The sequence below is a fragment of the Micromesistius poutassou genome (assembly GCF_964030765.1).
Source record: "Micromesistius poutassou genome assembly, chromosome: 22".
Classification (NCBI taxonomy): Eukaryota; Metazoa; Chordata; class Actinopteri; order Gadiformes; family Gadidae; genus Micromesistius; species Micromesistius poutassou.
The window spans coordinates 878,366-899,345 of record NC_140292.1 but is presented as its reverse complement, the minus strand read 5'-3'; the positions used below and the strand labels follow the sequence as shown (position 1 = coordinate 899,345).

General features: G+C 47.6%; 2 protein-coding genes across 2 annotated transcripts in view; both read left to right on the top strand.

Moving 5' to 3' along the window:
• Positions 1-2,112, top strand: part of LOC311367812 (diphosphoinositol polyphosphate phosphohydrolase 3-beta-like) — a 13,397-nt gene extending 11,285 nt beyond the window's left edge. Inside the window, 4 exon segments of the mRNA XM_084486641.1 lie at positions 204-248; positions 581-668; positions 1,882-2,015; positions 2,017-2,112. Coding sequence (XP_084342767.1) covers positions 204-248; positions 581-668; positions 1,882-2,015; positions 2,017-2,097 — 348 coding nt within the window. The 3' untranslated portion in view covers positions 2,098-2,112.
• A 5,616-nt stretch (positions 2,113-7,728) lies between these two features.
• Positions 7,729-19,639, top strand: pkp2 (plakophilin 2). The gene is made up of 13 exons (XM_084486534.1): positions 7,729-8,145; positions 8,968-9,038; positions 10,257-10,906; positions 11,166-11,313; positions 12,057-12,264; positions 13,561-13,738; positions 14,806-14,923; positions 15,540-15,698; positions 16,096-16,272; positions 16,520-16,673; positions 17,950-18,142; positions 18,587-18,674; positions 19,262-19,639. Exons 1-13 carry the CDS (start codon positions 7,953-7,955, stop codon positions 19,328-19,330), a joined length of 2,406 nt encoding a protein of 801 aa, XP_084342660.1. The 5' UTR covers positions 7,729-7,952; the 3' UTR covers positions 19,331-19,639.
• Positions 19,640-20,980: the final 1,341 nt, after the last annotated feature.

Here is a 20,980-nt window from a genome sequence, read left to right as displayed (position 1 = left end):
ACTGATTGACTGAGCTCTGAGCGTCGTGTTAGATGATACGAAATCTGTGTTATGTGATGTGCTCCTCCTTTTATCTACCTGCTATTCACACATGCACATGCAATCATTCATATAATCATTACCAACGCAGCCATGCAGAAGTTTGTCTGGCTTATTTTTTTATTAATAATTATTAATAACATGACATTTGTGCTCTCCTTCAGGCTGGGGTCAAGGGCAAGCTGGGCCGTCTGCTCGGCGTATTCGAGGTAAGACATGTGACTTTGTTTAATTAACAGAATCTTCTATTCCCCATTTGGATGCGCTATCAGCCATTGCAGCTTTGATGTAAATTATGTAATATAGTAACTTAAAGTTTCTATCGTATCTTTACATATAAAGTTAAATATAAAGGGTTAGAAAAAAAAAAGCTAGGTCTCCTCTATCTCCTCCTCTCTAACCGTGGAGGGCCCCCAGCGGTGTGAGCCTCTCTCTCTCTCCTGTTCCGTCTCACTCGGCTGAAGACGTGAACTCACTCCCTCTGTTCTCCTCCCTCCTCTGTTCTCCTCCCTCCTCTGTTCTCCTCCCCGCCGTCCGACAGCAAAACCAGGACCGGAAGCACCGGACGTACGTCTACGTGCTGACGGTGACGGAGACGCTGGAGGCCTGGGAGGACTCCGTCAACATCGGTGAGACCCCAGAAGGGCTGGGGGGCTTGAGGGGGCGGGGGGTGGGGAGGGACGGGGAGGTGGGTGGAGGAGGAGGAGGAGGAGGAGGAGTGGAGCATGCGGCCACAGTGCAGAATGGATCCTGGAGACGCTGGGATCAGAGTACTGTTTTTTGATGCTTTTCACCGGTTTGTTGTTTCCGGCGCATCGGGTTCCAGGAGCGCGTGGTATAAATGTTACGTGTTTTGCATACGATTCACGCGTTCGCGTTGAGACCGATGAGATCTGTAACGTTACATTACCATCCAGCTAGGCTAGGCCTCCTGTCCGGCTGAATGCAAACACACACAGAGTTAGAGGCAGGGTAAGGGAGAGGACATCCATCAACACACCAGGAGAGACAACAGGGGCCAGGTGGAGATCTGAGCGTGTGATGGAGGGGGTGTAGAGAGAGAGGGGGGGGCGGGGGGGGGGAGGACCAGGTCAGCAGGGCCCTATATAACCCCCGACCACTGGCCTGAATACCAGGGGCCTTGGGGCCCCTCCATGGAAACTGCCCTGGTGCCTCACCGCTCCTCAGCCCATATACTGCCCCTGCACACCGGGCGGGCATTTCTTACATTCACCGACCGGGCGGCGGTAGATCACAGGCCTCCTGTTGAGTCGTCGCTGTGTTCCGTATTTACAGTAGAAAGCTGTGTACAGCATTTACAGTAGAAACTTTAGAAAGCTGTGTTCAATATTTACAGTAGAACGCGTGTTGCCTGTTGTTTCCCCGGCGAACGGTTTCTATGGGTACAGCAGGGAGGAGTGTGTGTGTCAGGCTCTGATCGCTTTTGTGCGTTTGTGGGGATGTGTTTGGGCATGCTCTCACCCGAGCCTCAGACTATTATATTTGGGATTAGTCGACCATGCAGTAAATACACAACACACAACACACACACACACACAACACATACACAACACACTGGTTCAGGATCTCCAGAGAGACTACGTTAGATGTGGGATAATCGTATTGGTGCAACGTTCTGGACTTTTAGTGTGATTTAGTTGTGATCAAGCTAACAGAAACTTACATCTTTAATAACAGTGAATAACAGTCCATAATCGTAAAGAAATACAACAAAAATATATATATATTTTTTTTGTCTTAATATGTCTCATTTCAGGACTCAATCTCTAAACCCGAGTGGCTGTGAGCTGACTTGCGGTGGTGCTCTGTCTCCCCCTGCAGGCCGCAAGCGGGAGTGGTTCACGGTGGACGAGGCCATCAAGGTGCTGCAGAGCCACAAGCCCGTCCACGCCGAGTACCTGCGGCGGCTCCAGCTCAGCTGCTCCCCCACCAACGGCAACTCCTTACTGCCCGGCCCCCCCGCCCAACGACAACTACCCCCACTACAGCGCCCCCGCCCCTCCCACGCCCACTGTTCTGGGCTCCTCGTGCAGATAGGACTGCTCCTCCCCCTCCCCCCCCCCTCCCCCCCCCCCCACCCTGGCCTCCACTTTACTGTCCGGCCGCAGAAAGTCTGTACAGTCTACTTGCATTTTCTCTTTCTTCTGTTTTGGCATGTCTGTATACTTTTTTGTTTATGTTACGGAGTCGCGGTTTATTGAGTATGTGAAGCGTCTCTAAACTCCGCCCCCCCCCTCAGCCAAAGCCGGGCGCCGGCGCGGTTTGGCGGGTGAACATTGCTAGCGTACATGCTACTCGCGGCGCCGAGAGATGCTAACGGTCAAACGGACAAAACGAGGAGAGGAAGGAGCCAGAAGAGATGGACTCGTGCGACGCGTCGATCCGATGTGTTGAGACGCCTTACAGGTTCATCGTGTGAATGTTCTCGTCCACTTTGGTTTTTAGTCGCATTATCTGAGGGTAAATTCAAGATCGACCCGAACTTAAGATGACTGGTCGCTATGTGGGCGTGGCTTTGAGCTGTGAACGGACGTCGCCTTCGATTTATGAAAAACAACAAAAAAAACGGATGGCCTGAATAGTTATATTTATTAGTATTATAATCTCGGTAATTACCTATTTATGAAGTATTTACTGATCCAAAATTGTTTAAGGTTTTAGGCGGTAAGTTTAAATTGACCTTTGTTAGGTGTGTGGGCCGGTTTAACGAGGTCACCATAACTTACTCGGAGAGGTCAGGGTCAAAGGTTAAAGGTCATGGCATCCCACTGTACTCGACGCGTGCCGGGGGAGGAAGGGGGGGGGGGGGGGGGGGGGGGGGCGGGCGCTACCTCAGAACTGAACTGATAACTGGAAAGTCGCTCATCGACACAAGGCCGCAGATTTAGGTCCGAGTTAGCGTCTTCGAGCTAACTCGCTTGACCTGTGAAGAAACAAACGTGATAGACGGCTCTCTGGTCCCTTTAACGCTACACACACACACACACGCACACGCACACGCACACATACACACACACACACACACACCTACTTTTAATCAGTTAATATATTTTCGCCCAATCCCTGCCCCTGAGTCTTGTCGAGTCAGGAGATTGTTCGAGATGTATTTAACGCTGCAAAGTTTCTATCTCTGTCTTAAACTCCTTTTTCTTTTTTTTCTTTTTTTTTACTGTGATCACCTTAAATAATTGGATCCCTGCCGTTTCTGCCCGGCCAATGTGTGCGGGCGATTTCTATCAGATCTGAAGGGGAGATGAGGTCATGTTCGGACCTGTTTGATAGCGGGTTTAGCTAAACGTCTGGCCTCTGACAAACATGTTGTCACCGATACTACTAAATAGTACAGAGTTTGAAGTGCTTTGGACCTCGAATAGCCTACATCTGCATACTCACGAATATAATTATCTACAGAATCTCTTCCTCGTAAGCCTAATATCATGCTCTTGTTAAAACATGATCAATCAGGTTGAAAATATTGAATATTTAACTATTTCAAGAATTGGCTAATAGCTGTCTACTAATGAAGGGCTTGCCTTAACTGCTCTCTCCACTCTACGTGACTCGATTTCACCTTTTACAATTTTACAAGATTTGGAGATTAAAAACTCAACTAAACAATTTATCTCTCAAACAGAAGCCTGTAGTTTAGTGCAAGGAGCATGTCGTTTAAATACAGGCGAGGACACCGGTGTGAGTTTTTTTTTAATATATATATACTTGCGGGCATCGCCAGGTAACAGTTGTGTGTTGAGAACATATTTATACCCGGTCTGTAGAAGTCGCTTCTCTAACTTGAAAAACTCTGATTGCTGTACGAGGTCCGACCGACCGGCCAACGTCTTCCAACTGTCTGGATTCAAACCCCCGCGACCGATTTCTATGCTGACCGATGAATGATGACTGAAACCTTTAACGCAGAAAATGACTTGTAAATAGATTTGAAGAGACTTTATGTTGAGAGTATGTTTTAAAAAAAGAAATGTTGCGACGATAGTGACCAGGAATGGCACGTCTACAACTTGTCTTCATATTTTATATTTTTGTTTTTTTGTTTATTTTTTAACAATGTACAAAGAAGGAAAGACAGAAAGAAAAAGAGATGTGAAAAGATCCTTCTGGAATGTGTTGATGTGTTGTTGATGATGGGTGGTTTGGATATGGTTCAACATGATGGTTGTTGCTTGTGACTTGATGTGGTAATGTAGAAAATGTCAATGTCAGAAAGAACCGCATTTTGAAGGTTTCTATGGGGAAGTGATCAAACCTGATCAATGAATGAAGAGCATTTCAAATCCAGGGAAATAAATAGATATTAAACTTGTAAACAAATGAGAAAAAGGCCATTCAAGTAACCATTGGTTAATACGTATACGCGTTTGACTTCTAAACTGACCTCACTTTTTTAAAGAAGTTTTTCCTCAAACAATCAACCATCCCAGAACACCAGGATTAGTAAAACAGACATAATTGTTTTTTAAATGAATTCTATGCATAAAAAATAATATACAGAATGGTGTAGTAAGCTGTTGAGGGAACCGAAGGTTAAGGGTTATGGATTTCTATGGTCTACCATAAACGATGATCAGAGAGGATAATGATAAAAAAAAGAGGGTGTATGTGTGTTTCTACAAGGGCAGAGATGTTTAGCCTGTTTATTTCACGAGGTGAAACCTGCCCCCCAGTGGTTGGTGGGCGTCTGACCAGTGGAGGGGTGAACTTTAGTTGCTGTCGATAAAGTTGTTTTTGTATTTATTATTTTTCACACGCTTCAGGAGCACCTGTCGTCGCTCTAGACCCAGGCTAGTGGCTCTGGACGTCACACTGACTCAAACGCGTTGGTTTGGTTCGGATGACTGATTGTTTGGATGAGTGTGAAGGGATTCAAACTCTAGGCCTACGTGATGTCCTTAATCGAGAATTTGTCAAAAGTGGCACATGGAACAAAATGTATCCCAAAACGTGTTGGTATTGTTTGTAATACTGGAACCAGGTTTATGAGAAGGAAAAATAAGAAGAAACGATTTGATAATTGACATGAGACCCCGTTTATGTTGTATGTGTGGGAGAGAGAGCTATAGAGACTACAGATGTTACATGAATCAACTAAATGAAAACACTGTTGTGCCAAAAAAAAGTCAGTTAGGTGGAAAACCTAAAAATGTGCATATCCGGCCGTTTAATCCTTATTTGACAAATCAAATAAATCCTTAACCGTTTAATGGAATATTTTTTATTATTATGAAGTAATAGAATACTTAACATTGTATGATTAAGAAAATTATGTCAACGATTGTCTTCAATCAGTTTTAATCAAATAATAAATATTAAACTTAAACATATACCACAAGGTCATCCACATTTCGGAAGTGTTGAATTCCACATGTTTTCTTTCTTTTTCCACCAAGAATGTTGTGCAGATGCAGCTGTCCTATATGTACTGTGGTCACATATCTGCTGGTTGTGCATTCTTTATAGGTCCATGGTTGTGCATGAACCCCTAAACCATTGAGATCACACCCAGCCCAGAGCCCAGGTTAATTCATCCACTTGTGAGCCGATCTCAGCTCTGTCTCATCGAAAGAGGGGCCCTTATTTTACCACCGGCTGCGATAAACTCCTCCAGATGTTTGGTGGTGGATGGATCAGCCTAGCAGTTGGTACGGTCCAGTGGGCTAAAGCTAAAGCTAATCAACATCACAGCCGGTGGTACAAATTGAATGTATTTACAAATTAGCGCGTGCATTGTGCTTAATTGGAAAAGTTGGATTGACCTTTTCAACTCCCCCCAACCCCCCCCCCCCCCCCATTAAACTCAGTGGCGACAGCATGGAGAGCTATTAGTAACTAGTTATTAACTAGATACTGGGGGGTCATGTTGCATACACGAGTGGCCATGACGTCATCCTCTGTGTCGTCATAGCCCAACGCCGCTTCAATGTGTCTCTGACCATGTTGTCTCCAGAGGATGTTCGGCAGCCTGTAGCCACGCAAGATACGTCCGTCTTAATGTGTGATGACTATTATGCACCATGGGATTGTCTTGGAAAGTGAAAAGATTGGAGTTCTTTAACGTTTTGGGGGATTTTTTTTTTCTCGGTGGAGGAAGCATCCATTAAAAAGGGGAAAACACACCAACACTGTCATGTCGTTCCTCAGGATGTAGGACACACGGATTTAGGTGTGTGTGTGTGTGTGTGTGTGTGTGTGAGAGAATTTTCGGTTTAACTTGAAGACAATAACTGTTGTGCACAAATAACTACTAAACAAAAGTGAGTAAATAGTTACACAAGTGTATACAATTTATAAACAGACGTATTCTTAGTAGAGAGAGAGAGAGAGAGAGAGTGTGTGTGTGTATGTCAGTAGTTTTTCAGGCCAAGTTGCATCTCAATAGTTGACTGGCTCGTTTCAGTTCTTGAACCACCTTGCAATACTGCATCTGTATACCTTTGAATCATAAAACGTATGATTTATAAGAGCTTGTCTGATGTTAATCTAAATGTAATTTTAATGACACTGTTATGACAGATCAAAGACTGAATTATGTGCTTCTTTACCGCCCCCTAGGGCCACGTGTCGTCCACTACAGCTCGTAAAACAAATTATATAAAGATTATTCCTTGACTTCCCAAACACAAAAAAACAACAGAACATTTTTTCGCCTTAAAAAATAAAAAACAAAGAAAGATTAGCATACGGAAATTGCAAGCTATATTGTCAAGGATCTTAATGTATGACCATCGACCAGCAGGGGGGTGTGGGTGGACTCGGAGTCCTCCATGATGTGGAGGAGGAGGCGATATTCTTTGTTCGTAGGATAAGTCTGGGATTCTCGCCTCTGATTGGTTAGAAGGGCTCTCCTTTAGATCGTGTATCGATTAGTCCTACCTGTTTGTTTGCTTGATAGATAGATAGATAGATAGATAGATAGATAGATAGATAGATAGATAGATAGATAGATAGATAGATAGATAGATAGTCCTTTATTAATCCTCCTTAGGATACATTCACAGTGACCAGCAGTACAGTGGGAAAAACAAGAGTATATATACAAATACATTTACCAATTTGAAATAAAAATAATAAAAAACGATTAGAATAAAATGAAAACATACATACATACATGCACATACATACATACATACATGTAACTGGCACGATCACAAAGACGAACGGGAACGCTTAAGCGCTACGAGACAGGAAATTACGTCACAAGTGAAACTCAGAAGGCTGGTGTCCGAGGCATCTGGAACACACCATCACCCTTACCAAACCCTAACCAATCGGAGGAGGCGAGAATCCCAGACTTATATCCTACGTGTGTGTGTGTGTGTGTGTGTGTGTGTGTGTGTGTGTGTGTGTGTGTGTGTGTGTGTGTGTGTGTGTGTGTGTGTGTGTGTGTGTGTGTGTGTGTGTGTGTGTGTGTGTGTGTGTGTGTGTGTGTGTGTGTGTGTGTGTGTGTGTGTGTGTGTGTGTGTGTGTGTGTGTGTGTGTGTGTGTGTGTGTGTGTGTGTGTGTGTGTGTGTGTGTGTGTGCTTTCATTTAAAGTTTTTTCGCTCAGTCAAAAAACAACACCACTAAGTTGTCATCCACCGCCTCATTCTGTCACCACGCAAATGACTCACCTGTCGTTTAGCTTCTCACCTGAACCCGCGGAACGGAATTGGGCGTCTCGCTTTAACAGAGCCTCGGGTAAAATGACACCGGGTGACGCCCTGAAACAAAGCAACTTTACACAGCGCTAACGCACTGCCCTGGGACCGAGCACCTGGTCTACCCAGTAAAACACACACACCCCCGGACGACAATACGTAACCGATACCGGAGAAGTTATGCCCTCAAAACACGGGGAGATGACCAGCCGTCGTTGACCGACACCGGAAGGATCCACGATGGGGGACGAGGGTTGTTTCAAGTCCGTTCTCCCTCCTCAGGACTCAGGTGTCCTGGACAGCAGCCTGGCCCTGCCGGCCGAGCACAGCATCCTGAGCCCGGCCAGGTTCCACTCCGTCGACCGGAGCGTCCGGGTCCAGCAGCAGGTCCAACTCACCCTGGCCCGCAAAGGGAAGAAGTCCGCCTCGAACGGTAGGCGGTTTAGTAAACGCTCTTCATAACACCTGCATAATAAGTTATGGTTGAAGTTGGGAGACCTGCCATGGCGAACTCATAGAGAATGGAATACAAATATAGACATTGAACTGTGCTGTGTAGACGAGCTGCCGTGGCCGTTGGCCGTTTGCCATTATCGCTCAAGTGTGTGTGTGGGTTTACAGCTCACAGTCAACATGCCGCACCAACTTAATGGAGCGGCGTCTGGCCCAACAGGTTAATGAGTAGCAAATCATCCGTGTGCGTGAGAGAGATCTTTGTAGATAAGAAGAGAAAGCTCATGTAGCCTATAATGCAGGTACTACATAGTATTTGTCAACAAGGGACTTTTAAATAAACCATCAAACCAAAGGAAGTATTTATTACACGAAACTAGATTATCTAGTTCCCTTTAGTTTTCACTTTTCTAATAACAACCCCACCGTGGGACGATGCCTCACCGAATCCTGAACGTACAAGTACGGACAATCAGAGGTTGTGTGATTACAACCGCAACTAAAGCATATGATCCCTCACACAGAAACACGTTAAAAGCTGTAGCAACGTTTGGTTGAACCTGTATGCTTTCAAGTTTCATATACTCACCGTGACGCGTCGGGACATAAATCAGTTTTACGTTTTAAATGCTGACTTATCTTCAATTGGATCAACCTCCGCAGTGGGAATGAGTAATTAGCACGTCGTTACCATTTATGTGTACGTGTGTAAGGTGTGTAAGGTGTGTAAGGTAATGACATAATTAGACAGTGTGACATGTCTTGATGCTATTACCAGCTAACCCTCTCCACCACCATCCAGGTAGCGTCCATCAGGCCCAGAGGAGTCTGTCCTGGAGCTCAGACTACAGAGACGGACGGTCCCACACCAGCGTAAGATCCTCTCTCCCTCCTTTGTCTCCCTCGTTCTTTTGGTTTGTTTCCTTCTTTCTATTTTTATCTCTTTCTTTCATTCATTCATTCCTTCATTCTTTCTCTCTCTCATTATTTTTTGTTGTTGTCTTATTCTTTCTTTCTCTCTCTCTTCCGGCCTTTCTATATTTATCTCTTTTTCTCTTTCTCTATTTTTATTTCCTCCTTTCTTTCTTTTTCTCTCTTTCTTCCTTTGTGCTGGGTTTATTGCTTCTCTCTCTCTTTCCTCCAATCTCTTTATCTCTTTATATCTATCCCTCTTTCTTTCTCTCTTTCTTTTGCTATTTTTATTAGATCTGATAAGTTACATAAAAAAATGCAACCTATCAGCGTAGACTTGTGTATTGGAGGGGGTAATGAACGACGGACCTATCAAATCACTCCTCCCTCGCTCTGTATCCTGGGAGAACGAATCAGTGGCCACGCTCCGCGGTGAGGACCCGGGCTCAGGTCTCTGTCGTCTGCTTTGAATATACTCAAATGCAGCCCGCGGCTCAGCCAGGCGCTCACCACCAGGCAGAGAAGTACTGTTCAGCTTCTGTTCCTCGTTAAACGAACCATCGTCACACCTCACCTCCTGTTGGATCGATAAAGAACCAAAGAACCACAGCACCAAAGAACCGTATTCCCCCCATGTTGATCGATAAAGAACCAAAGAACCACAGCACCAAAGAACCACAGCACCAAAGAACTGTATCCCCCCATGTCTTATTGATAAAGAACCATTAGAACCGTGTTCCCCATGTTGATCGATAAAGAACTATTAGAACCGTGTTCCCCCATGTTGATCATTAAAGAACCATTAGTACCCTGTTCCCCCATGTTTGATCGATAAAGAACCATTAGAACCGTATCCCCCCGTGTTTGATCGATAAAGAACCATTAGAACCGTGTTCCCCATGTTGATCGATAAAGATCGATAAAGAACCATTAGAACCGTGTTCCCCATGTTGATCGATAAAGATCGATAAAGAACCATTAGTACCGTGTTCCCCATGTTGATCGATAAAGAACCATTAGAACCGTGTTCCCCCATGTTGATCGATAAAGATCGATAAAGAACCATTAGAACCGTGTTCCCCATGTTGATCGATAAAGATCGATAAAGAACCATTAGAACCGTGTTCCCCATGTTGATCGATAAAGAACCATTAGAACCGTGTCCCCCATGTTCCCCAGACCCTGAGGCACGGCTCGCCCTTCAGCCCGCCTCCGTCGGCGTGCGTCCGGCCGGTGCGCCGCCCCTCGCGGAGGGTGGAGGTGTCCCCGGCCCCCAGCCCCGTGCTGCCCCGCCCCCCCCTGCGCTACGGGGCCGGCGGCGTGAGCCTGGGGACCTACACCATCCCGGGGCCCAAGATGGCGCCCCTGCTGGAGCGGCCGTACGGGTCGGTGCCCCACAAGCGCTACGCCGTCTCCGACGTCCCGCACGCCACGCGGCTCCACGGCGCCACCTACAGCGCCCGCCGCAGCCCCGCCCACAGCGGGCCCCGGGGCCCCTCCCGGGCGGCCCAGCCCCCCCGCAGGACGGCGGGGGGAGGCGGGGGGCTCTTCGAGAGCCCGGGACCCCGGGAGACGAGCACGGCGCAGAGGAGGGTGGTGGGCGGCGGGCTGGCGCTCCTCGGAGCGAGCCAGGAGGAGGAGGAGGAGCAGGAGGAGGAGCAGGAGGAGGAGGAGGAGGAGGAGGGGGTGGGGCTGAGCTGGCTGGTCAAAGCCCGGAAGGAGCTGGTCTTCGAGGGGCTCTACTCCCCGTCCTCCGTCAGCATGGAGCTGGACACCCGCGGGGAGGCGGAGCCCGAGTCGCCCGTCCAGTGGGCCAGCGTCCTGGTTCCGTAAGATTCTTCCAAGGTTTTATATAAAAAAAATACAAGTAAATTTTATTTGCTGAAAATAAAAGAGGAAAAAATGTACAGAGAGGAAAATGTACAAATTTCACAAAAAAAAAAAGCTGCCAAAAAAATGTCCTGTTAAAAAATGTGACGTGTGTGTGTGTGCTTGATATTCCCTGTTGCGGTGTGTGTGACAGTAAAACCCCCAAAAATCGTTCATTTATTTTTCCTGCTTGTTAATTCCGTGTTTCCGTCCTGACAGGAAGCCGGTGGTGAAGGCCCCCGAGCTGACGCTGGAGCGAGCGGTGAGCGCGCTGACGCAGGACAGCGAGGACAGCGAGGACGCGCTGGTCACCGCGGCCAGCTTCATCCAGAAGCAGTGTTTAAACAGCGCCGACGCCAGGAAGATGGTACGATCCGTCCTGTGTCTGTACTCATGGGGGGGGATGAAGATGGTACGATCCGTCCTGTGTCTGTACTCATGGGGGGGATGAAGATGGTATGACCCGTCGTGTGTCTGTACTCATGGGGGGGATGAAGATGGTACGATCCGTCCTGTGTCTGTACGGAGTGATAGTGACTTATCCAGCTTCATTCTTAAAGCTGGTGGAGGCAGTTTGGAGCAGTTTTGGAGTAAACTCGTTTTTTTCGAAGAATTCCCACCACTATCTTCAGGCCCCTTCTAAAGCCACTGCCCCAAAATGCTTTGGCATTAGTTCTGCCTAGCCTTCTGGAAGACTCCGGTCATGTGCAATGACTGCACAGGCAGGTAGGTAGGTAGACAGACAGGTAGGCCATTGTATAATTTCTCCTTGCCTGAAGGAAATAATTTGACTGGCTCATGACAGGCCTGCCACAGCCACAGATACCAGATCTGTGGCAGATACCAGATACCAGATGGTTTTCTCTCAGAGCATTTGGTTTATTGATTGCTGTCTGGATGAAAGTGAGTTATGAAATACAATGCCCCTGAAATACCTACCCTTGCGAGATGTACTCGCTAGTGTACATCTCGCCTGTCTCCCATTTGTCAATTTTCTTTCGATGAGACGTCAATCAACCAAACAACCAATCGAGACGGAACCATCTGGGCTACGCCATTTTTGTGATTGGTCGATCGGCCCACCCAGTGAACCAATTGGACGTCCCGCAGGTGTTCTACCTCCACGGGATCCCCAAGCTGCTGCAGCTGCTGCCCAGCGACAGCGAGGAGGTACAGCGGGCCGCGGCCGGCGCCCTGCGGAACCTCGTCTACCAGAGCAATGAGAACAAGATGGAGGTGAAGGACAGCGAGGGCGTGACCCTCATCCTGCGGGCGCTGCGTATCTGCCGCGATGTGGAGGCCCGGCGACAGCTCACCGGTCAGTGGGCGCTGTTGTCGACGTTGTTGCTGTTGTCGTTGCTGTAGTAGTCAATGTTGTTGACGTTTTTGTGCGCCTCTCTCGTTTGGTGCGTTTGCGTTTTCTGATGTGTTTGTGCATTTTGTGTGTTTGTGTATTTCGTGACCCTGAAACAAACTTCGACTTTGATTCAGAAGTTGTTTGGACAACTACAAGGTGGGAGGGGGCGGGTTGTTGGTTCGAACCCGTGGCTGAAGCACCTTACTGCCATGCTGCCCCACCAACCTGGGGTAGGCTACTATAGCGGCTAGGTGGTTTGACTCCCCGCTGAAAGGTACTGGGTTCGATCCCCCATGTCCCCAGCCTAACCTGTAGAGAGCAGGGTGCCCACAGAGCCCCCCAACATGCTCCTTAATGATCAAACTCACCTCGCCTCGCGTCGGAGGAGAGCCTCTGCTAAATGACTCAACAGCCATCTCCGTGAAGGGGAAATCGTCAAGCCCTGGTGTCTGTCGTGGTCTCACTTCCTGACAGGTCTACAGCCTGGTGTGTGTCTGTCTGTCTCTAATGGTCTCTCCCTGACAGGTCTACAGCCTGGTGTGTGTGTGTCTGTCTCTAATGGTCTCTCCCTGACAGGTCTACTGCCTGGTGTGTCTGTCTGTCTCTAATGGTCTCTCCCTTCATTCTTCTTTATTTGAATCCCCATTAGAGGACCCCATCACCTGGGGTCCTCTCCCTGATAGGTCTACGGGTGGTGTCTGTCTGTCTGTCACTCATGGTGTCCCCCTGACAGGTCTACAGCTGGTGTCTGTCTGTCTGTCTGTCTCTCATGTGGTCTCTCTCTGACAGGTCTACAGCTGGTGTCTGTCTGTCCATCATGTGATCTCCCCTTGACAGGTCTACAGCTGGTGTCTGTCTGTCCATCATGTGATCTCCCCCTGACAGGTCTACAGCCGGTGTCTGTCTGTCTCTCATGTGGTCTCTCTCTGACAGGTCTACGGCTGGTGTCTGTCTATCTGTCTCTCATGTGGTCTCTCTCTGACAGGTCTACAGCTGGTGTCTGTCTGTCTGTCTGTCTGTCTCTAACGGTCTCTCCCTGACAGGTCTACAGCTGGTGTCTGTCTGTCTGTCTCTCATGTGGTCTCTCCCTGACAGGTCTACAGCTGGTGTCTGTCTGTCTGTCTCTAACGGTCTCTCCCTGACAGGTCTACAGCTGGTGTCTGTCTGTCTGTCTGTCTCTCACACGGTCTCTCCCTGACAGGTCTACAGCTGGTGTCTGTCTGTCTGTCTGTCTCTCACGTGGTCTCTCCCTGACAGGTCTCCTGTGGAACCTCTCGTCCCACGACCTGATCAAGGAGCACCTGTCCCGGGAAGGTTTCTCGGTCCTCACCTCCAAGGTGCTGGTGCCGTGCTCCGGGCTGTCCGAGGGGGAGAACCCCAAAGACGAGCTGCTGGCCGACCCCGACACCTTCCACAACGCCACCGGGTGTCTGCGGTAAGGAACGCGGTCTTCAGCTGTAAATGTTTCACCGGCTCATAGATGCCATTGTAATTGTCAGTAGAGGCGTAGAGGCGTGTCAGAAGCAGAGCTTTTGATCTCAGATAATCTTTTTAAGATCTTCTTTCAGTATCGCCGTCAGGAAGCGTCATCTTTTTCCAGGAGAAAGCTGTAATTAGCAGATTCCTGTGGGATCCGACTCAACCAGTTTGTTGCTGTTTTTTGTCAAAACATGTAATCATCCTAATGTCCGGTGGGAGAAGAATGTAAGCAGGAAGCAGGAAGTAGAACAGATTGCAGGGCGGGGGGGGAGGCGGGGGGTGGGGGGGTGGGGGGGTTTGTTAAATCACAACAATAAAAGCCCCGGCCTGCATTCACATATTGACATTGTGCATTGTCCTGCATAACAGTCACACAACCTCCGTTTACAAACGTACTCCAGGAAGAAAGCTGACCCAGCCGCCACTTAGTTCAGTCTCCTCCTTGTTCAGGAGGACCGGGGAGAACAGTCTATTGACGGCCCCTTTCAGGCGTGTTTGTGTATTCTCTGAACCAGGATCCCACAGAGGGCCCCCGACCAAATGGAGGGCTGTCTCAAACACGGACGCCATGGCAACGCTCGTCCGAGAGCGATGACAGGCATAGTCAATTATTCACGCCGGTTCCTTTCTGCTCTGGGCGCTGAGCTGAGCTGAGCCCCACTCCTCCTGTCACGTTTACCGCGTCGTGTCTCCGTGGTAACACGTTGCCCATAGCAACACGCCGAAGTACCCCCTCTGTCTACGAGTTACGCTTCAGCTGACGTTATAACGTCGGGAGGTTCGATGGCGTGGAAAAAACCTTCTCTGGATTAGTTTAAAATCGGATAACATTGTTCAAGTCGGTTTGCATTTAATGACATTCCAATGAACCTTATCTGGTATTTACACACCAGGATTCTGTCATGGTGCGACCGAACAGCAATCTCAGCGGGCGCGGTCCGGTTCAGAATGCTATCTCACAGCGGTGACATCATGAGCCGTGACGAGATGCACGGCTTCAACGGCTCCTTTGTGTTCCTCCAGCAACCTGAGCTCCGCCGGCCCGGACAGCAGGAAGGCCATGAGGGACTGTGAGGACCTCATCGACGCCCTGGTCTACTACATCCGCGGCACCATTGCCGACTACAAGCCCGACGACAAGGTCAGCCCCGGGGATCCCCGTCTCCCCCTGCCCAGCGGTGTGGCCCTGAGCCTTCCCCACAGCAACACAACCACAGCAACCGGCTTTTCAGACCAAGTCTATAGGTTCAACAATGTACTGCAGTGTGCTTGTTGTTGTTGTTGTTGTTGTTGTTTGGGTTGTTGTTGTTGTTGTTGTTGTTTTGCTTGTTGTTGGTGTTTTGCTTGTTGTTGTTGTTGTTTTACAAGCAACAAGCAAAACAACAACAACAAGCAAAACAACAACAACAAGCACATCAATGAGCAAAACAACAACAATAAAAACAACAACAACAATCACAACAATTAACACAAGTAAACAAAAACACAAGTAAACAAATACACAAACAAAAAAAACAAGTAAACAAATACACAAACCAAAAAAACACAATACAGCCGATAATAATGGATTAAATATTTACATACTGTACAGCGGGGAAACACTTGTCCAAGCTCCTCTCCTACTTCAACAAACTCTCTCTCTCTCTCTCTCTCTCTCTCTCTCTCTCTCTCTCTCTCTCTCTCTCTCTCTCTCTCTCTCTCTCTCTCTCTCTCTCTCTCTCTCTCTCTCTCTCTCTCTCGCTCTCTCTCTCCCGTAGGCCACAGAGAACTGTGTGTGTGTTCTGCACAACCTGTCCTATTCGATCGAGTCGGAGATTCCTCAGAAGTATTTCAAAGAGCTGTCCGAGCCGCAGCCCCCCTCCTCCTCCACCTGGTCTCCGGGCTGCTTCGCTTACCACCCCCCCAAGAACACCAAGGTGGGGGTCCTTCCTCCAACCACCCTAACGCAAATGCTTTATAATAACACTTATTAATATGTGAACTAATGTTAATTAATGGTTCATTAATGTAAGCTTGGTGTGCACGAATAAGACCATTTTCATCTCACACAAAATGCCGAGATCTTGGTGTTCATTTGACCTTTTTCACCTTCTCTTAATCTTGGTGTTCATTTGACCTTTTTGCTCCCTTTGTTTGTGTAGCTCGGTTAAAAGGTTCACGTGCAGTAGGACGTTGAAATGATTAACATCGTGAACATGTTCAATCTCGGCCTTCACCTTCTCTTAATACTGTGTGGTTGCAAGGGTTAACCCCGTTCTCCAGGGAGCGACAAGCACCTGACACTAAGCAGCTGACGGTCCGCTCATTCCCCAGGAGCTGGAGCGGCAGTGCCCCCTGCTGGAGGAGAAGGCGAACCCGCACGGCATCGAGTGGCTGTGGAGCGCCATCACGGTGCGCATGTACCTGTCTCTGATGGCGCGCAGCGTCCGGAACTTCACCCAGGAGGCGGCGCTCGGCGCGCTGCAGAACATCACGGCCGGACGCGGCATGGTGCGGCCGGCTCCTCTCTTGTCTGTCCGAGCTTATCATGACCTCAATGTGGTGCCGAAAGGAAAATCGTTTTACCAGCTAGAATTTTGTAGTTGGTTTTAGTGTATAATACTATGTATATGGTGTATATTATGTATAATATTTTATTTAAAAAAAAAAAACAAAGATTTTCAATCCTAATAGGCCTATAAAACGTAATCTTTTGATACATTTGGGGGCTGACTGCCACTGACTGAACCCTCCTCAGCTGACGGAGGCCATCTGCTACACGGTGGTCCTGCGGGAGAACGGCCTGCAGCAGGTCAGCCGGCTGCTGCAGGAGGGAGACCGCTCGGTGAGGCGGACCGCCGTGTCCCTCGTCAAGAACCTCTCCCGCTTCCGCGAGCTGCACGCCCCGCTCGGTAGGTTGACCCCGCTGACCTCGGTACCGGGTTCAAGGGCCCCAGCCTCTGTAGGTGTCCTTGAGCCTAAAGCCTAACCCCTCCCTGCTCCTTGATGACCTGTCTCTGTACTGTCTAACCCCTCCCTGCTCCTTAATGACCTGTCTCTGTACTGTCTAACCCCTACCTGCTCCTTAATGACCTGTCTCTGTACTGTCTAACCCCTCCCTGCTCCTTAATGACCTGTCTCTGTACTGTCTAACCCCTACCTGCTCCTTAATGACCTGTCTCTGTACTGTCTAACCCCTACCTGCTCCTTGATGTTCTGTCTCTGTACTGTCTAACCCCTACCTGCTCCTTAATGACCTGTCTCTGTACTGTCTAACCCCTCCCTGCTCCTTAATGACCTGTCTCTGTACTGTCTAACCCCTACCTGCTCCTTAATGACCTGTCTCTGTACTGTCTAACCCCTACCTGCTCCTTAATGACCTGTCTCTGTACTGTCTAACCCCTACCTGCTCCTTAATGACCTGTCTCTGTACTATCTAACCCCTACTGGTTTGTTAACGACATGCATCAGAATTAACCACACGTCCCTCTGGTTATGAGTGACTACTAGTAATTACTAAAGAGTAACTAGTTAGTGAAAGTCCACTCAATCCCAATAGGAGGGTTTCAATCATGTGATCTGAAGTTCCATTTAAGAAGTTCAAGCCCTCCATCTTGGTTCATCTTGACTCCAAATGTGACGATAATAATTCTAAGGCCACCAGTTGTTATTAATCCATTGGCTGCAACGTGCGCTGCGTCACGTGAAACCCACTACATGCTAAGGCTGGCTTTACACGACAACGATCTGAACACAAACCGCAAAAGTGGCATTGCGTTCCCACTTTTAATTCCGTGTTTAGACGAGCGTCTTTGGGTGGAAATCTGCGTGCATACGGTGATGCAAAAGTGTGTGAAATCCGACATGTTTGTTGTGGTTTGCCTGTACTGCACATGGATGTGACGTAAACGCGTACGGGACGAGAGCCACCGTGAGCAGCTCAGAACACACTTTTGCATTGTTAACCCTTTAGACGGAAACGCAACGGTGGAGCGTTTTTAAGATTTCCACTCTGGAGGGTGGGTTAATTTCTTCGCGTTTTTAAGCCCCGAAAACGCTGTCGCCGTCTAAACGAAAGGATAAAATATTTTGTCGGTTTCACCCGGGAGCGTTGTCGTGTAAAGCCAGCCTAAGTCCAGAGTGATGATCCCTGTTACCCCCCCCACCCCCCCATCCCCCTCCCCTCAGTGAAGCATGTGCTGGCCGAGCTGGTGGGGATGCTGCCCAACTCGGACCAGGGCACGGAGGTCCCCACCGAGTTCACTGTGTGCCTGTGTCAGATCCTCACCAACTTCGCCAAGAACGACACCACTAGCGTCAAGGCCATCGTGAACCAGGGCGCACTGCCCAAGGTCATCAACATCAGCACCAAGGACAACGGGTCAGTCCATTGTGGAGGGTGGGGCCAGGGGGGGGTTCTGAAAAACGGACGTGTCACACGGAGCACGTGACAACGCCTGATTATCAGCAGCCTATCACACATAGGTTTCTATATAGCCATATTTATATGTCTAATACTTTTAATTTTAACTGATGTTGCATTTTAACTCACTGTATGAGTAGTATAATATTAGCAGTGTTAAAACCAACAGAAATAGCTCAAGCTTTCAAAGTGTCTACAATCCATGGAATGGCTCACAGCAGACAATAAATAACTCCTACATACATGAGTTTTATAATGTTCTAGTGTTTTGTAGCACGCAGTGTTTCTCTGAGGCACCGAGTGTAAAGGCGCTTTGAGGCCGGAGGGGAGGAAAGCGCCGTGTACAAGCAGCCCATTACATGTTATAAAAGAAATGACAATGAATTGTTGTTTGTTTCCTAGTTTTGGTCCGACACGGGCCGGCCAGGCCGCCTGCCTCCTGCTTCACAGCATGTGGAAACACAGCGACCTCCACGGAGCCTACCGGAAGGTACGCACACGCTCACACGCTCACACGCTCACACACTCACACACTCACACACTCACACACTCACACACTCACACACTCACACACACACCCTGCTGATCTGAAGGTCACCGTGTGAAGATCAGTCGGTTCATTTTCTCCCGTTCCTGAAACAGTGCCAGTACACTACAGAAAATCATGGTCATGTCCGGACCAAACACAAGTCATTTAAAACCAGTCTGGTTTTGTTTACCTCAGCCTGAGATAACGAACGATAGAGTGGGGCTTGTTAGCATGGTAAACATAGGTGTAGCTCACTGCTATTGTTCACGTCGGGTCGAGTGTTTCATTTATGTGTGTGAAAAACACAATTAAAAACAATGGGCCTCATTCACCTAGTGGCCGTCTTGGTTCTAAACGCTAGCTGGATGGGGAACGCTAGCTCACCCAGCTAGCATTTAGAACCAAGATGGAACCAAAATGTCCGGCAGTTGAACCAGGCTAAGGGTGCACGTATAGGGCGGTGGAAGTGTTTAAAAACAAGTGTTTAATATCGTACGTTACATTATCATACCGATGAGCCCGGCCTCTTTCGTGTTTGTCTCAAACAGGCTGGCTATAGGAAGACTGATTTCGTCAACGCCCGGACCACCAAAGCTGTGAACTCTTTGCAAGACTAAACCGTAGAAACACGGACCGAACACTGAGCTGCAGGAAAAAACATTTGGTGCGTCGACTCAGAACATTTGGTGTAGATTCTATGTTAATACAATGAATGTGATGAATTTGTTCCGAGGTGTTTGGCTTGATCGCTTTGCAGCCCAGATAGTTTGTTTAGTATAATGTTTGTTTAGTAGAATACTTAAAATAGTTTACCCCAGCCCTTTTAAGCATTCCGTTTTATCTACTGTTTTTAAAACCAAAGCACATATAATGATTGCATCAATCCTCGTTACATGGATGGCTGAATGAATGAATAAATGAATGAGTAAATGAATGGATGAATAAATGAATGGATGAATGAATGAGTGTGGACGGTTGAGAGCAATGTCAATTATGGTAAATAATGTTAAATTTAACAAAATTTGAAGTTGAAATGCCTTTACTTATGTGTGTATTGTTTGTTTTTATAAATGTACCCCGTAGAGTGGCAGCTTTGAGAGCCTTATGATTATAGTCTCGGTTTTTATATACCAGCTGGTATTCTTTTGTATTTGTTTTTGTTTTGCACTGCTATTCAAATACTTGACATTTAACTGTGTGGATAAATGTCACTTTACAGGAAATTGTTCTGGAAATATCCGTGTTTTTTGTGAAGGAGGACATTTTAATAGGATTTCAACGTGTTGTAAAAACATCACTAACTAACTTGGTTTATAATCCGTTAAAATATCAATAGTTAAATGTCATGAATTTTGAGCTTTGGTCAATTAATATCAGTTTTTGCAGATTTTAAGCAATTTTAATGATACATACAAGTTATATACAAGTTAAAAAGTTACATGAAGTTAAAAATACATACCGCGGTAAGGAATTGTATTTCAAAGTAAACCAGACATGTGTTGTGTCCGTACAACTTTATAATCATCCTGACCTCAATCACCACCCAGATTAGGCTTTAGTCCTATACTACAAAACAGAAACTTGAACAGAGGGCGTTCAAAGGACACCTCATAACTCCCACATGTGCACAGCGCTCCTCATGTACCCCCTCGGTTTCTGTAAGGCAGTACTACTTTCCCAAAGCGCGAGTTTTGCGACTTTGAGATGGTCTCTGTGTAACTGCCGCTGATAACCTTGGCGTCCTGTCGTGTCAGACCGCACTGCGGTACCGCTGCAGGCGGGAAAACACAACCAGCCGGCTGTCAATCAAACATCCCGGCTCCCACAGCTCACAGATAAATGAGGAGGGGAAAAAAAAGAAAAACTACAAAAACATGTTTCAACCGAGTGAATGTGTGGGGGTTGTTTTTTGGGGTTTATGCGTGTGTGGGCACAGGGGTTTGTGTAGAGGAACAGGAAGGGCTTGTTTATCTTTGATGTTTTCTGTTTTATCTGATTAGGACTTGTTTTGCTTTTATATAAATCAAACGATCCACAACACTGGAAATGTCCCAAACGGCAAGGCCTTTAAAGTAGACTGATAGTTGTCTCTGTGTGTGTGTGTGTGTGTGTGTGTGTTTTTGTTCGTGCACATGTGTGTGCTTGTGTGTGTTCGTGCACGTATATGCATGTGTCTATGTTCGTGCATGTGTGTGTGTGTGTGTGTGTGTGTGTGTCCATGCACATGTGTGTGTGCGCGTGTGTTGATGCACGTGTATGCGCGTGTG

What these genes read in the sequence shown, in the direction of transcription:
- pkp2 (XM_084486534.1), top strand. Translation starts at nt 7,953, where the DNA reads ATGGGGGACGAGGGTTGTTTCAAGTCCGTTCTCCCTCCTCAGGACTCA. An exon ending in TCACGGCCGGACGCGGCATG is followed by an intron (nt 16,273 to 16,519) that starts GTGCGGCCGGCT and finishes AACCCTCCTCAG; the next exon opens with CTGACGGAGGCCATCTGCTA. An exon ending in CGAGCTGCACGCCCCGCTCG is followed by an intron (nt 16,674 to 17,949) that starts GTAGGTTGACCC and finishes CCCTCCCCTCAG; the next exon opens with TGAAGCATGTGCTGGCCGAG.